The sequence below is a fragment of the Lepidochelys olivacea genome, assembly GCF_965140295.1.
Source record: "Lepidochelys olivacea isolate rLepOli2 genome assembly, chromosome: 28".
Lineage (NCBI taxonomy): Eukaryota > Metazoa > Chordata > Testudines > Cheloniidae > Lepidochelys > Lepidochelys olivacea.
The window spans coordinates 2,399,613-2,416,794 of record NC_140438.1 but is presented as its reverse complement, the minus strand read 5'-3'; the positions used below and the strand labels follow the sequence as shown (position 1 = coordinate 2,416,794).

Here is a 17,182-nt window from a genome sequence, read left to right as displayed (position 1 = left end):
GATATTACAGACCTAATCTTTGCTCCCTTTCATTTTGTCTTGTTTCATGCTCCCTTGTCCCGAATCAAACCCTCTGCACTTGCTGAATAAAACCCTCCTGCGGCTTCATCTCCCAGGGAGCACGCCAGTGGAAGTGCTTCCCAATTCAGCCAGCGTTCAGCTGCCTGACAGGGGATGTCATTTCACTGACTGTCGCAGCGTTCTGGATTGGAGCAGAAGCTCTGAGCGGAGCTGGCTTCGTGCACATTACATTAGGCAGCGATGATCACTGGAACGGAAGAGCTAGTGTAGCTCGGAAGAGCTGCTGCTGGAAATCAGGGTGGGTTACTGTGGTAACACACTGAAGGGAAACAATTTGAGGGGGAGGGGGGCTCACAGACCTGATTAAGATAAACATCTACAGCTAGGAGTTTTAAGTGATAAGTCTGAAGAAAGGAATGATTGAAAAGACAGCATAGATCGGGGGTCCGAGACAGAGCTTTTCCCTTCTAGAGCATCAGTTCCAGTATTCGCAAAAAGAAAAGGAGGACTTTGTGGCACCTTAGAGACTAACCAATTTATTTGAGCATAAGCTTTCCAGTATTGTCTCTCACATGGGGGACAAGTTGGCTTATGGGGGGCAAGGGATAGGATATAGGGCCTTTCACCTCGAGGACACTGGTTTTGACTCACCCCACATGGGGAGCACTGGCTGGCTCTTGGGAGGCAGGGAATGGGACACAGGACCTTTCACCTCTAGAGCAGTGGCTGCATCTGGCACCATGTCAGAGATGACTGGTTAGTTTAGGGAGTGGGATGAAGAGCCCCAGCTACAATGGCAGTTCTAATCCAGCTCCAGGTGGATGGCTTTTTTACCAAAAAAAAAAAACAACCCATATATTAAAACTATTGTAACAGCAGCTGGGGCTCAAGAGTGCCTATAATGAAGAAGACTAGCAGATTTCAGAGTAGACTGGGAGTGGCTGAGTCATTACACATACTGAATCTATTTCCTTAAGTTAAGTATCCTCACACCTTCTTGCCAACTGTCTAAATGGGCCATCTTGATTATCACTACAAAAGTTTTTTTCTCCTGCTGATAATAGCTCATCTTAACTAATTAGCCTCTCACAGTTTGTATGGTAACTTCCAACTTATCTGTATCTGTGTGTATCTATCTATCTATCTATATGTTCCATTCTATGCATCCGATGAAGTGAGCTGTAGCTCACGAAAGCTCATGCTCAAATAAATGGGTTAGTCTCTAAGGTGCCACAAGTCCTCCTCTTCTTTTTGCAAAGACTAGCAGATGTCTTCAACTTGCCTGTATCTTTAATAGGGTGAAGGCTCGGGCTGCACTTCACTCCCTATACCAGGAGGCCATGAAGGTAACACTGGGTTTGATTTCACAAGGTGAGGCCGACACTGGACATTTTTATGTCTGGTGTAACTTCCCACCCTCACAGCTCCAGCAGTGTGCAGAAAGGACCCAGACTGCTGCCTGGATTTTAACCAGCATCTCATGTGGACCTGTAGTTACACCACTGCACTAGGACCCAACAGACCTGGCTTCTATTCCTGGCTCTGCCCGAGATCTGCTGTATAGCCGTGGGCAAGTTCCCGGGCCTCTGTTTCATTCTCACCCTTTGTCTAGCGAGATTGTTAGCTCTGCGACAGGGACTATCCCTCAGTGGGTGTTTGTACGATGCAGCACTCCAGTGCTACGGTCATCATAACAGACTTGCTGAGAGCAAGTTAGATCAGCGGTCTGCAACCTTTTCTCATTTGCGGGCCAATGAAAATTTTGGAATGGAGGTGCAGCCCCCTTCGGAAATGATAGACCGTCTGCAGACCCCCCATGGACCACAGGTTGAAAACCGTTATTCTATGGGAACGACAACCTTTCGCAGACCCCTTAGACATGGTCTGCGGACCACAGGTTGAAAACCACCGGGTCAGGTGAATTTTATGGTGACTAAAATGTCCAAATCCTGTCCAGGACAATGTTGACACAAGAATAAAAGGGGATAAACTGGCCAGGAATAAATCTAGGCTGGAAATTAGAAGGTTTCTAACTCTAACCCAACCTTCCGGCCTTCCTCCTGTGGTTTACTCATCTGGAGTGGGCCGGATTTTGAAAGATCTATCTCCTAGTGGGGTCTTGGTGCCTGGGCTTAGCACAACCCACGTCTGAGGTTCTCACGGTACCAGAAGGTTTAGAGAGAGGTTCTGGAACAGCCCCCCAGTAGGAATCATGGGGGCAAACAACCTAACTAGTTTGAAGCTGGAGCGTGATAAGTTTAAACGGGATATGACAGGTTGACCTGGGACAGCAGGGGACCAGACTCCATGACCCAGGAGGACCTTGTCACTCCTACGTCCAGTGGTGGAGCTGCACCCGTCAAAACAATGGCGGGGAATTTAAGGGCCTGCAGCTCTCACTGACTTCAGCTCAGCACTTGAAAACCAGGCCCTAAGAGAGTAGCGTAGACAAGGCCCAAGGGACTGCAGTCTGGTGAAATCACTAGTTATTTGATATGACCTTTGCAGCCAGGTTTGGTACAAATTAGGGTATACAGAGCTAGTGGCAGGATTTGCAGAGGTGCTGAGCACTTGTGACTCCCAGGAAGCCCAGGGAGCTATGGGGCACTCAGAGAGTTGGATAATCTGCACAGCAGGCAGCGCTAGTAAAGGGTTTGGGGAAATACCAGTCTCCTCCGGGGTGGGGGCCGGCAGACCCAATTCACTATCCGATACCAAGGTGGGTCTCCGCACAGCACTTTTGCGCTGCTTTTTGTCGCCAGGCGTGCCGCGGCGGCGAGCACTCATTGTTCACCAAAGGCTCTGTGAAAAAAACAAACCTGTATTTAGGAAACCGACGGCATCACTGGAAGGAAAAACAGTCGAACAGAGCAGGTGGGATAGAGGGTCAGGGTCCTATTCCCAGCTCTGGGAGGGGAGTGGGATCGAGGGGGTTAGAGCGGGGGGGGGGGGCCTGGGAGTCAGGACTCCTGGGTTCTATCCCTGATTCTAGGAGGGGAGTGGGGTCTAGGGGATTAGAGCAGGAGACTCTGTTCCCCTGCTACCATGCTCTTCAGGTGGCTTTTACACCACTTGCTCTGGGGTAAATGATGGCACCCGGCCCAGAGCCATGGAGAACAGGAGTTCTGTTCCTGCCCCACCACGAAGGAGCCGGGCCTTTGGGAACGTCACTTCCTGTCTCTGGGCCACCCATCTGCGCCTACATTCGGTCCCTCTTCCTCCTCCTCCTCAAAGCCATTGGCCTCTTCCCAGTAAAATGTTCCCTCCCCTTAACGGCTGTTACCTGTTTTCACCTGCCCCCTCCCCAACCCACCTGCCCCCGCACCCACCTTCCCCACCTCACACTTGTCCCCTTCCTCCCCACCCCAGCGGCTCACTTGCCCCCTTTCCGATCTGTCCTCCAACTCCTACCTGCCCCCTCCCCTACCACATGTGGGTCCTACACTCGTTTACTTGCCACCTAACTCCTGCCTCCCCCTCTCTCCTGCACCTGACACCCCCTCCCCTCCCTCCTTCCTCTCCCCCATTCACCCTCTCCCCTCCCCTCACACCCATCCCCTTCCACTCACAACTGTCCCCATTCCCCACACCCCTTCCCATTTGCCCCTGCTCCCACAGCTCCCCTCCCATCCCTTCTCCTCCACTTCACAACTGCCCCCCCACAGCTACCCTTCCCACCTGCCCCCTCCTTCAACCTGCCCCTCCCCTCAGACACTTCCCCCTCCCCTTCATATCTGGCCCCTCCCCTCACCTGCCCACCTCCCCCACAGCTACCCTTTCCACCTGCCCCTTCCCTCATCTACTCCCTCCCTCTGCAACCTACCCCCTGCCCTCACTTGCCCCCTCCCCCACACCTACCCCTCCCTCTGCAACATGCCCCTCACCTCACCTCCACACCCATCCCTCCCACTTCCCACCTGCCCCTGCTCCCACAGCTACCCCTCCCACCTGCCCCCTCCCCTCCAGCTACCCCCTCCTTCAACCTGCCCCCTCCCCTTCACATCTGCCCCTCCCCTCACCTGCCCACTCCCTCCAGCTACCCCCTCCTTCAACCTGCTCCTTCCCTCCCCTCTCCCCCATACCTACCCCTCCCACTTCCCACCTGCCCCCTCCCCCCAGCTACCCCTCCCACCTGCCCCACTCCTCACCTACCCCTGCTCCCACAGCTACCCCTCCCACCTGCCCTTCCCCGCACCTGCCCCCTCCCCACACAGCTACCCCCTCCTTCAACCTGCCCCTTCCCCTTCCCACCTGCCCCCTCCCCTTCATATGTGCCCCTCCCCCCATGCCCCCTCCTTCAACCTGCCCCTCCCCTTCTCACCTGCCCCTCCCCCACAGCTACCCCTCCCACCTGCCCTTCCCCGCACCTGCCCCCTCCCCACACAGCTACCCCCTCCTTCAACCTGCCCCTCCCCCTTCCCGCCTGCCCCTTCCCCCACAGCTACCCCTCTCCCACCGCTTCCCCCTCCTTCAACCTGCCCCTTCCCCTTCCCACCTGCCCCCTCCCCTTCATATGGGCCCCTCCCCCCATGCCCCCTCCTTCAACCTGCCCCTCCCCTTCTCACCTGCCCCCTCCCCTTCATATGTGCCCCTCCCCCCATGCCCCCTCCTTCAACCTGCCCCCTCCCCCACAGCTACCCCTCCCACCTGCCCCCTCCTTCAACCTGCCCCTTCCCCTTCCCACCTGCCCCTCTCCCACCGCTTCCCCCTCCTTCAACCTGCCCCCTCCCCTTCATATGTGCCCCTCCCCCCATGCCCCCTCCTTCAACCTGCCCCCTCCCCCACAGCTACCCCTCCCACCTGCCCCCTCCCCCCACAGCTACCCCCTCCTTCAACCTGCCCCTCCCCTTCTCACCTGCCCCCTCCCCTTCATATGTGCCCCTCCCCCACACCTCACTCCTACCCCACCTCACCCCCGTCCTGCACGCTCCGCTCCAACTCGCCCCTCGAGCCCCGCCCACCCCCAGCGTCTCCCCGGGCAACCGGGCAACGGAAGCTGCGGGGAGGAGCGCGAGCCTGGGAGGGAACCAATCACGAGAGGGCCGGGCGAAGGAGCGCGCGCCGCTTGAGTGGCGGTTGGTGGGAGGGGCGGGGAGCGCGCGCCGCTTGAGTGACAGTTGGTGAGGAGGAGCGACTGGGATGGGAAGCAGCCCTGTCAATCCTACCAAGAGAGGCGCCTGATTGGAGAATCAGGAGGAGAGCGGCGGGAGCAGAAGGGATGGGTGGGCCTAGGAAAAACTGTCAATCTTGGCCAGAGAGGCAGCTGATTGGAGAGCTGGGGGGAAATGGGTAGGAAGAAGGAGAGGGTCTCCTCAAATTCCCTGAGGGAGGAATTCAATCCCCCCCCCGCCCCGCCCCGCAAGGTCTGGTTGACAGCTCCCATCATGCAGCAGAAGGGGTTGCTTATCAGAGCTTAGCATCAGTCCCAGAATGCATTGCACCAACAGAACAGGAATAGAGCTCCCCCAGTGCATTGCTGTACCCCAATGTGAGCGGAGGTCCCAGAATGCATTGCTACACACACGATGAGCCACGGGTGCGGGGCGGCGGTCCCAGAATGCATTGCTACACACACGATGAGCCATGGGTGCGGGTCGGCGGTCCCAGAATGCATTGCTACACACGCGATGAGCCACAGGCGCAGGGCGGAGGTCCCAGAATGCATTGCTACACACACTATGAGCCGCAAGCCCGGGGCGGAGGTCCCAGAATGCATTGCTACACACACACGATGAGCCACGGGCGCGGGGCGGCAGTCCCAGAATGCATTGCTACACACACAATGAGCCGCAGGCCCGGGGCGGAGGTCCCAGAATGCATTGCTACACACACTATGAGCCACAGGCCCGGGGCGGAGGTCCCAGAATGCATTGCTACACACCCGATGAGCCGCAGACCCAAGGAAGGGGAACGCTTTATGTACTCTTTGTCGAGAACCTGGAGCCAGCCATTTCCCCTGATTGGACCTAGCCCCCTCACAGGGGGCAAAGGCCCTTTATTCCCCCATCCTCCTGGCTCTTTGCTATCGTGGGACTTTTCCTCGCCCACTCCCATCAATCAGGCACCCGCAGCATGAGCAGGTGCCGTCAGCAGCCAGGGGAGAGGCTGGGGTTTCATACCAAGGCTTGTCGGGAACAGGCCGATCATCTGGGACCGCCGAGGGCTCCCCAGGCTGACCAGAGAGCAGCAGACGATCAGCGTGCGGGGAAAGGTGCCATCGGCCGCTGCGCACCTTGGCCGCCAGGGGTGTCGCCAACTGGCCTCTGCTCCAAGGCTGAAGAAGGTGACCTCTCATAGGCCAAGCCGGTGCTGGCTATTGTTACTTAGGGGAGCCCATCAGCCTTCACCAAGCACCATCCCCTTAGGATGGTTCGCCATCCGTTCGGGAGGAGGGTGGGGAGAGCAAACCAAGCCGGCTGTCCCGCTGCCGCATGGAAGGCAGCAGCCACCCCAGTCACCCAGCTAGCTCCTGGCACAAAGAGCGTCTTACTCTGACGATTAGGGACCAGATACAGCTAGGGATTGGGAATGCAGCACGTGAGTGATTGCTCCGTCTTCCCCAATACCATGCTGCCCGCGAGGATCTATTCCATCCATTGCCAGCTGCTCTACACATGGATATCCATCCATCCATCCCCATACCCACCATCTATCCCCCCCTTCCATCCCCCCATCCATCCCCATACACGCCATCTATCCCCCCTTCTATCCCCCCATCCATCCCCATACACGCCATCTATCCTCCCTTCCATCCCCCCATCCATTCCCATACATACCATCTATCCATCCATCCATCCATCCCCGTATACGCCACCCAGCCATAAATCCATTCCCATACATGCCATCCATCCAGCTATCCATCCCTGTACACGCCATTTAGCCATCCATCCATCCATCCATCCCCATACACACCATCCATCCCTGTACACGCCATCTAGCCATCCATCCATCCATCCATCCCCATATACGCCATCTATCCACCCATCCAACCCCGTACACGCCATCTAGCCATCCATCCATCCCCATACACAGCCATCCAACCAACCATCCATCCATCCCCATTCACAGCTATCCATCCATCCCCGTACACACCATCTATCTAACCATCCATCCATCCGTCCATCCATCCCCACACACGCCATCTATCCACCCCTCCATCCCCATACACAGCTATCTATCCATCCATCCTTATACATGCTCCATGATTTTTCTGGGGACTGAGGTGAGGCTGACTGGCCTGTAGTTCCCAGGATCCTCCTTCTTCCCTTTTTTAAAGATTGGCACTACATTAGTCTTTTTCCAGTCATCCGGGACTTCCCCCGTTCTCCACGAGTTTTCAAAGATAATGGCCAATGGCTCTGCAATCACAGCCGCCAATTCCTTTAGCATTCTCGGATGCAACTCGTCCGGCCCCATGGACTTGTGCACGTCCAGCTTTTCTAAATAGTCCCGAACCACTTCTTTCTCCACAGAGGGCTGGCCATCTATTCCCCCTGTTGGGGACACTGGGCATGGCCACTAGGTAACTCGAGGGGATGGAAGACCACGAGTGTCGATGAAGCCCCCTCGCACTAGGCCCCGGTGTCCTTGGCCCCCCTCCCGCCTAGAGGCACTCGCAGCAGCTCTGCGTACTAGGCCCAAGTGTCCTTGCCCCCCTCTCCCCCCCGCCTGGAGGCACACACAGCAGTTATACTGAGAATCTGCAACAATATGTTGCAGAGTCAGACTGCCTGAAACTAAGCAAGGCCAAACAGGGGAGATATGGAAGAACAATGCTGAATAAAGCAGCTTTATGTATAGTTTAACAAATGATACAGAGAACCAGGGAACTAGCTGGGAACTGGATTGGCTGGCTATATGGATACTTGGGGAAGCTTGCTATTGGATAAGTATGCTGGAAAAAAGGATGTCTAAAAAGCCTGTGTAACTTCCTGCTTTGTGTACAGGATTTGAGATTCAAATCTCCCTGTACCTATTTGAAGCTGCAAATAAACTTTTCTGCTTCTCCACCCCGTTGTGATTATTGGGTGTAGCACACCGGGTAACGAACCAACTCAAGCTGTTGTTGAGCCTCTCGGCACTGGGTGCCGGCAACACCCCTGTTGTGATGCCCAGCGCAGCAGTCTGGGAGCTGTCCTTGTTCGTGAAGACAGAGGCAAAAAAAGTATTGAGTACATTAACTTTTTCCACATCCTCTGTCACTAGGTTGCCTCCCTCATTCATTAAGGGGCCCACACTTTCCTTGGCTTTCTTCTTGTTGCCAACATAATAAATGATAAATGATCATCATAAATGATCTGGAGGATGGTGTGGATTGCACTCTCAGCAAATTTGCGGATGATACTAAACTAGGAGGAGTGGTAGATAAGCTGGAGGGCAGGGATAGGATACAGAGGGACCTAGACAAATTGGAGGATTGGGCCAAAAGAAATCGGATGAGGTTCAATAAGGATAAGTGCAGGGTCCTGCACTTAGGACGGAAGAACCCAATGCACAGCTACAGACTAGGGACCGAATGGCTAGGCAGCAGTTCTGCGGAAAAGGACCTAGGGGTGACAGTGGACGAGAAGCTGGATATGAGTCAGCAGTGTGCCCTTGTTGCCAAGAAGGCCAATGGCATTTTGGGATGTATAAGTAGGGGCATAGCGAGCAGATCGAGGGACGTGATCGTCCCCCTCTATTCGACATTGGTGAGGCCTCATCCGGAGTACTGTGTCCAGTTTTGGGCCCCACACTACAAGAAGGATGTGGATAAATTGGAGAGAGTCCAGCGAAGGGCAACAGAAATGATTAGGGGACTGGAACACATGAGTTATGAGGAGAGGCTGAGGGAACTGGGATTGTTTAGTCTGCAGAAGAGAAGAATGAGGGGGGATTTGATAGCTGCTTTCAACTACCTGAGAGGGGGTTCCAAAGAGGATGGTTCTAGACCATTCTCAGTGGTAGAAGAGGACAGGACAAGGAGAAATGGTCTCAAGTTGCAGTGGGGGAGGTTTAGATTGGATATTAGGAAAAACTTTTTCACTAGGAGGGTGGTGAAACACTGGAATGCGTTACCTAGGGAGGTGGTGGAATCTCCTTCCTTAGAAGTTTTTAAGGTCAGGCTTGACAAAGCCCTGGCTGGGATGATTTAATTGGGGATTGGTCCTGCTTTGAGCAGGGGGTTGGACTAGATGACCTCCTGAGGTCCCTTCCAACCCTGATATTCTATGATTCTATGCTATCTATCTCTCTATCTATCTCCATCCACTCCCTCCATCTATCTACCTATCCCCATCCACCCCCGCTATCTATCTATCTATCTATCTATCCCCATCCACCCCCTCTATCTAGCTATCCAGGGTATGGGCAGAAGCTAACTGGCACCCAGCACCAGAGGGGAGGCAGAGTCTCAGGTCTGGGGGTGGATGGATGGGCAGGTGCAGGGTAGCTCTGCCCAGTGCTGTGGAAATGCAGCCAGCTCTGGGGTGGAACTGGCACCCCAAGGGAGGCGGAGTCCTGAGATGATGGACAGGCGGGTTTCAGGTTGCTGGAGGAGGCAGCCCTGCGGTGCGGGAGAGGGGGGGATCCTGGACTCTCCTGGCTCCTTCCCCCTCCCAACTCCTGTGATTCTGCTCCCACCCTTGTCCCCCCCCCCCCCGCTGCCCCACCCAGTGCTGACCTCACTGCCATTCCAGCCAATGGAGTGGCAGGACAGCTCCCGCGCGGAAGGCGCCATGGTGACATCGACCGTTTACTTACGGTTTGCAGCAGTTGGTTACCGGCCGCCCCGGTGCTGGCGAGAGGACCCCGGTGTCCGAGTCCCTGCCTCCCGCTCGCACCGTGAGCAGAGCCGGGCGGCGTGTCCGGGGACGGCGTCGCCCCTGGTGGTGGGTAACCCTGGCGATAGGGGCTGTCAGGCGGGGAAACCACCCCAGATCCAGCGCCCCCTAGAGGGGACAGGCCCCGTGCCCCATTCCCCGCCCCAGCCAGTCGTAACGTGGCCATTGGTTGTCTCTCTCCCCTCAGGCCATGGCTGCCCACGTGCCCCTGCCCCCTGGCCTGCCCCAGCTGCTCAAAGCCGGCACCAGGTACTTCTCCGGCCAGCAGGAGTCGCTCTTCAGCCACATCACGGCCTGCCGGGCCCTGGCCCTGTGCCTCCGCACCTCCTACGGGCCGCTGGGGCGCAGCAAACTGGTGATCACCCACCTGGGCAAGCCCCTGTTCACGGCCCACGCCGGCACCATCCTGCGGGAGCTGGAGCTGGAGAACCCAGTGGCCCGGATGCTGGGCGCGGCCAGCCAGGCCCAGGAGGAGGAGACGGGCGACGGAGCCAACGCCGTGGTGCTGCTGGCCGGGGCGCTGCTGGACAACGCCGAGAAGCTGGTGCGTGCCGGGCTGCCCGTGGCCGCCGTGCGGGACGGCTACGAGGTGGCCTGCAAGGAGGCCGTGCGGCTGCTGCCCGGCCTGGCCTGCCACACGCTGGCGGATCTCCGGGACCCGGACAGGGTGGCCTGGGCCCTGCGCACCGCCGTGGGCAGCAAGCTCTTCGGCTACCAGGATTTCCTCGCCGGACTGGTGGCCCGGTGCTGCGTGGCCGCGCTGAGCCCGGAAGGCACCTTCGAGCCCGATAACGTGCGCCTCTGCCAGGTGCCGGGGGGCGGCGTCACTGACTCCTGCCTGCTGGAGGGCATGGTCTTCTGCACCGAGGCCGAGAGCCGGGCGCACCAGGCACACCAGGCCCGGATCGCCGTCTACTGCTGCCCCTTCGGCCTGGCCCACACCGAGACCAAGGGCACGGTGCTGTTCCAGGGGCCGGCAGAGATGCGGGCGTACAGCGAGGAGGAGCTGCTCGGGCGGCGCGTCCGGGCCATTGCCGAGGAGGGGGCCGGCGTGGTGGTGGTGGGCGGGCGGGTGGACCCGCTGGCCCTGCAGTACGCCGACCAGCTGGGGCTGATGGTGGTGCGGCTCAACTCCCGGCTGGAGCTGCAACGCCTCTGCCGGGCCGTGGGCGCCGTCCCGCTGGCCAGCCTGGTGCCCCCGCCGCCCAGCGCCCTGGGGCACTGCCGGCACGTCTACCTGACCGAGATCGGGAGCACGGCCGTGGTGGTTTTCCGCCAGGACGGCGGATCCTGCCCCGTGGCCACTGTCCTGCTGCGGGGCGCCACCACCGAGCTGCTCTGCAGCCTGGAGGAGGCGGTGACGGACGGGCTGAACACCTACAAGGCCCTGGTGGGCGACCGCCGGCTGCTGCCCGGGGCGGGGGCCGTGGAGATGGCCCTGGCCGTGCGGCTGGCCACGCTGGGCACCTACATCCCCAGCCCGGAGCAGTACGCTATCCTGGAGTTTGCCCAGGCCTTGAAGACCCTGCCAGCGGCACTGGCCGAGAACGCTGGGCTGCCGGTCAACAAGACCATGGCAGCACTGGAGGCCCTGCACCAGCTGGGCACGGCCACGGCCGGCGTCCGGCTGGGCGAGGGGGGGGCTCCCACCATAGACGCGGCCCGGGAGGGGGTGCTGGACTCCTTGCTGGTCAAGGAGAGGGCCATCCGCCTGGCCGTCCACACGGCCACCACCCTGCTGGGCGTCAGCCACATCCTGGTAGCCAAGAAGAGCGGGGGGCCCAAGGTCCGGGCGGAGAACCCCAATTGGGACCTGGAACCCGACGCCCTGGAGTGAGCCGCTGTCGAGGGACAGGCCGCTGCCGCGCGGCTACATGGAAACGGGTCCCTGCCGGCCCTCCAGCCCCTGCCCCGATCCGCCTGTTGGCACCCCAATAAACAGCTTCTCACCCCGTTACACAGACTCCGTCGTCAGTTTTTGCACCCGCGTCGCACTGGGCGCTGCCCAGACCCCCCTGACCGAGATCGGGGCCCTGTCGCGCCGGGCGCTGCCCAGAACTCCCTGACCAAGATCAGGGCCCCGTGGCACCAGGCGCTGCCCAGACCCCACTGACCGGGGGCCCCGTTGTGCTGGGTGCTGCCCAGACCCCCCCTGACCAAGATCGGGGCCCCGTTGCACCAGGCGCTGCCCAGACAAGCCTGACCAAAGCACTGTCTGGAACCTGGGGCCCCGAACCCCATTATTTGTGAGGCAGGCGGTCTGCAGAGCCCCAATGCCCCGGCGTGGGGCCAGCCCTACCTGCCAGGGGAGAGCGCCTCCTCCTGAGTCCCCCGCCCTGCTCCCTGCCCCACAGCGCCCCCTAGGGCCAGCCCTGGGGCCAGCCCTGCCCGCCAGGGGAGAGCACCCCTGAGCACAGCGCCCCCGAGTGCTGCATTGGGTGTAGGGGGCTCCCTCCCTCACTGGGTCTGGAAATTGGAGTGAGAACCAGGTCCCTGCCCTGACGGTGAGGGACCTGGTTCTCACTCCAATTTCCAGACCCAGTGACTCCACTCGGCCTCCCCGCAGCCCCCACCAGCCGGGCTGGCCCTGCTCTAATCGCCTGCCGGCAGCGCAGGACGCCAACAACCCCGGCCGTGCCGCTGGACCAGGATCCCCCCGCGGGCATCCCCCGCAGGCCCAGTGGCCTGGGCCCGAGCTTCACCATCCAAAGCGGTGGCCGGCGACTCCCAAGCTAGCGAGCCAGCCCCCTCCCCCGTCGCATCTGCCAGCACGGCTTGTCCGCCCCACCCCTGCACATAGGGCAGAATCAGCTCCATGTTAGAGATGGGGAAACTGAGGCATAGCAAGGGTACTAGACAGGGCCAGGTATATAACCCAGGAGTCCTGGCTCCCAACCCCCACATCTCTAACCACTGGCCCCCACTCCCCTCCCTGAGCCAGGGAGAGAACCCAGGAGTCCTGGCTCACAGCACCCCCTGCTCTAACCACTAGCCCCCACTCCCCTCCCCGAGCCAGGGAGAGAACCCAGGAGTCCTGGCTCCCAGCCCACCCCACGTTCTACCCAGATTGGGAGGGGGCACTTCCCCTTGACCTGCATTTACCCCTGGGGTGTTGAGGGGGCGGGGGGGGGGCTGAGCAGAATCTCCAGGGGCTGTAATTAAGCCCAGGCAGAAGTGCCCTTGATTGCATTTCCATTTAAAACAGCGCTAACGACACTTCCCTTCCCTGTACCTAGGCCCAGCCCCGCCCCCCAGCCCCGAGCCGGCTGCCAGCGCGTGGGGCAGCTAAGTGTGGGGGGCAGGTGACACCCCTGTCTTGGGGAAGGTGTGTATGCGGGGGCGGGGATCCAGATGGAGCCCCGAGCCCCCATGAATCTCTCCTGGCCTCCGCAGGGCTGGCCCCAAGGTGGCACTAGGGGGCGCGGTGGGGCAGGGAGCGGGGTAGGGGGGCTCAGCAGGGGGCGCTCTCCCCTGGCAGGCAGGGCTGGCCCCATGGGGGCGCCTGGTATTTAGACTGGAAGTGGGAAAGGCTCCAGATCCCATTTGCTGCCCCTCCGCCGAGACCAGCCCGTCCCCCACCTCTCCCCACACGCCCCCATCCCCCACCCATCCCCTCCCTCTCTCCCCCATGCCCCCCTCCTTCCCACGCAAAGCCTGCCAGAGATCTTTGGGGTTTCCCCTTCCCCAGCCCCACACCCCCCTCTACTGCGGCACCGTAACTATGACAACCCGGACCAGTGGGGGGCTGCCGTGGGGGGGGGGGTGAGGATGGATCTCACCAAGGGGGGGAGCTGGGAAGGGCCCAGCGCAGAAGTTAAACATTGGCGCCTGGGAAAGGTCAGGTTTCTGGGGGGGCAAATGCCAGGGCCGCCCTGCCCAGCTACGAGCCGCCCCCCTCCGCCCCCCCAGCTCCGCGCCATGGGGCGGCCCTGGGAGCCGCGCCCGCAGGGACCTGGCCTCTGCCAGCCGTCAATGTTTAACTACTGCGCCGGGCCCTCCCCAGCCCCCCGCCTCCTCGGGGTGCGGGGGGGTGCGGGATGTGCCAGGCCACGGGGGGCTCGGGCAAAGACATGAATCCCCCCCATCTTTTGTTAGACTGAACACTGGGGTCAGTGCCAATGTCTGCCGGAGCCCCTCCCTCCCGCCCCCCCAGCCCCTGCTAGCCCAGCCCTGCCCCCCAGCCCTGCTGGTGCCCCTCACTCCCGCCCCACAGCCCCTGCTAGCCCAGACCTGCCCCACAGCTCTACCGGTGCCCCTCACTCCCGATCCGCAGCCCCTGCTAGCCCAGACCTGCCCCCCAGCCCTGCTGGTGCCCCTCACTCCCGCCCCGCAGCCCCTGCTAGCCCAGACCTGCCCCCCAGCTCTACCGGTGCCCCTCACTCCCGATCCGCAGCCCCTGCTAGCCCAGACCTGCCTCCCAGCCCTGCCGGTGCCCCTCACTCCCGCCCCCCAGCCCCTGCTAGCCCAGACCTGCCCCCCAGCTCTACCGGTGCCCCTCACTCCCGCCCCCCAGCCCCTGCTAGCCCAGCCCTGCCCCCCAGCCCTGCCCCCCAGCTCTACCTGGTGCCCCTCACTCCTGCCCCCCAGCCCCTGCTAGCCCAGACCTGCCCCCCAGCTCTACCGGTGCCCCTCCCTCCCGCCCCGCAGCCCCTGCTAGCCGACCCCTGGGCTCCCCGAATGGCTCTGTCTGTCCCGCACCGTTCAGCTTAGGATCGGCCGGGACCTGTGGGGGTGGCTGGAACCGGCTGGCTCACAGGAGGGGGCCTGTCTGCAGGGCGGTTTGCGGGGGGCGCTGGTCCCACTCCCTTCCCAGTGGCAGGGAGGGAACCCAGGAGTCCTGGCTGCCAGCGCAGGCAGGCCCAGTGGCGGGGGCGGGTTGGGCCGGTCTCTGGTTTCCATTTGATTTACCCCCATTTTAATGAAGCCGGATTCCAGCCGCACGCGGCTGTCGCCTGGGATCTCACCACGATGGGGGGGGGGCCTGTCAAGGAGAGACACCCCCCCTTCCCCCACAACCCCCTCTAACCTCCCCCTCCTCCACCAGCCTCCCAGGCCCCTCCGGCTGCGTCTTGTTCACACTCGCTGGGTTCTGCATCGCTTTGTGACACCTCTCCTGACACCTTCAGAGACACCCCCCCCCCGGTCCCCCACCTCCACCTGCTCCCTCCCCCCACCCCCTGCTCCCCCCATGCCCCCCACGCCTTGCCTTTTCAGCAGCCTTCCCACTGTCCCCCTCCCCGTGCAGTCACCTCCCCATTACGCTCTGGGATCCCCCCAGCCTGCCGGTGCCCCTCACTCCTGCCCCGCAGCCCCTTTCACCCCAGCCCTGCCCCCCCCCGCCCTGCCGGTGCCCCTCACTCCCGCCTCACAGCCCCTGCCAGCCCAGCCCTGCCCCCCCTCAGCGCTGCCGGTGCCCCTCACTCCTGACCCGCAGCCCCTGCCAGCCCAGCCCAGCCCCCCCTCAGCGCTGCCGGTGCCCCTCACTCCTGACCCGCAGGCCCCTCCTATCCTCATCCCCGTCTCTCCCAGCCCCCCGCCCTGGAGCCGGGCTGGCCCAGGAGTGTGGGAAGCCGGGGACATTTGCAGACAGCCCCCCCCCCCGGCGTGTGATTGATGGGGATTTTAAATTAAAACTCGATATTTTCTCTCCTCTATTAAATGTCTGTTTCTAGGGAATCCCACCCGCCCCTGCCGCCCCGCACTCCCCCCCTCTCCCAGCCTGACAGTGCCGGGCCTGGCTTCTCTCGCCCTGTTTGCTGAGCACACAGCTGGGGCTAGTGCCCCCCCCCGCAGCTCTCAGCCGGGGGGAGCCGCCTCCCTGCACGCTCGGGCCGGCTGCAGCTGGGACTGACAGAGACTACATGGGGCCCATCCCCTCTAGGGGGCGCCGGCTCCCACCCGGCCCCAGGACTGGCTGCTGGGGGGGGAACGGGGCAGGGGCCTGTCCCCTCTAGGGGGCGCCAGCTCCTATCCCCAAAAGTGAGCTGCTGGCGGGGTTTGGGGGGCATTGGGGGTAGGAGATCGCCAGGGTTGGGGGGCAGTAGGTTATGGGGGGCAGAGGGGGAGCTCGCTGCAGGGGTGTGGGAGGAGTGTGGGGCGCTCATGGCTGCGGGGGGGGGCCGGGCGCAGGGAGGTGCCCCCCCGGGGTCCTGATGCCGGGTGGGAGCGAGAGGCACCAACGCCCAGAGACGCACCTGCCTCCGAGGGATGGGGCAGCCGCGAGCCGGGACCCGACCCCCTTCCCCGCCGAGAGCCGAGCCCCCCACCCCAACCCTGGCATTGGCGCCAGCCCCCCAAACCCTGAGACCCCTGAGTCTCCCTGCGCCTCTTAGCGCTAACCGGCCCCAGAGCCTCTGCCAAGGCCTCCGGCCTCCCTCCCACAACGCTGCCCGGCCCATAACCCGACCCCTAACCTCTGGGCCCGACCCCTAGCCCCAAACTTTAACTGCTAACCACAACCCCTGAGTCCGACCCCTAACCTCTGACTCCGACCCCTAACCCTAACCTCAGAACCCAGCCCCTAACCTCTGACTCCGACCCCTAACCTCTAACCATAACCTCTGACCCCGATCCCTAACCCCAAACTTTAACCTCTGACCCAACCCCTAACCTCTGACCCCCGGTCCCTAACTTAGGACTCCGACCCCTAACCTCTAACCATAACCTCTGACCCCGATCCCTAACCTCTGACCCGACCCCTAACGCCAAACTTTAATCTCTGACCCTGACCCCTAACCTCTAACCATAATTTCTGACTCCAACCCCTAACCTCTGACCCCGATCCCCAACCCCGAACTTTAACCTCTGACCCGACCCCTAACCCCCACCCCCAATGTCTAACCCTAACCTCAGAACCTGATCCCTAACCTCTGACCCCGGTCCTTAACCTCGGACCCCGAACCCTAAACTCTGACCCCTATCCCTAACCCCAACTCTTAACCTCTGACCATAACCTCTGACCCTAACCCTGAATCTTTAACCCCGGCCATAACCCAACCCCCAATCTCTAACCCCGAACCTCTGACCCCAGCCATAACCTGTGACCCCTAACCTCTAACCCTAACATCTGATCCCGACCTCTAATCTTTAACCTCGGCCGTAACCTGACCCCCAGTCTCTAACCCTGACCCTGACCATAACCTCTGACCCACAACCCCTAACCTGTAACCGCTAAGCCTGTCCCCTGCCCCCTAACCCATCACCTCTAACCCTGATCCCTGCCCCTCCCCTAACCCCAACCATACCCCGAACCCCCTGACCCCGGCCTGGACCCCCTGCTTCCCCCCATCCCCAGTGTGAGTCCCTCGTCCCCCAGCCCGGCCTGGAGCAGCCAAGGCCCC

General features: G+C 61.2%; 1 protein-coding gene and 1 pseudogene across 5 annotated transcripts in view; one reads left to right on the top strand and one right to left on the bottom strand.

Moving 5' to 3' along the window:
* DNAH2 (dynein axonemal heavy chain 2) overlaps window positions 1-4,977 on the bottom strand; it is a 110,854-nt gene extending 105,877 nt beyond the window's left edge. For all 4 annotated transcript variants that reach the window (XR_014709804.1, XM_084616232.1, XM_084616233.1 and 1 more), the window contains exons 1-2: window positions 4,935-4,977; window positions 2,688-2,823 (exon numbers count right to left, since the gene is read on the bottom strand). Coding sequence is in view for 3 of the 4 variants with exons in the window: in XM_084616232.1 (XP_084472358.1) it covers window positions 2,688-2,808 (121 nt within the window). In the remaining variant the exon portion in view is untranslated. The remainder of the gene's footprint in view (window positions 1-2,687; window positions 2,824-4,934) is intronic.
* Window positions 4,978-9,819: 4,842 nt separating this feature from the next.
* LOC311513918 (T-complex protein 1 subunit theta pseudogene) lies at window positions 9,820-11,759 on the top strand (annotated as a pseudogene). The gene is made up of 2 exons (XR_014714654.1): window positions 9,820-9,890; window positions 10,030-11,759. The product of XR_014714654.1 is annotated as a T-complex protein 1 subunit theta pseudogene (transcript).
* The last annotated feature ends 5,423 nt before the right edge of the window (window positions 11,760-17,182 follow it).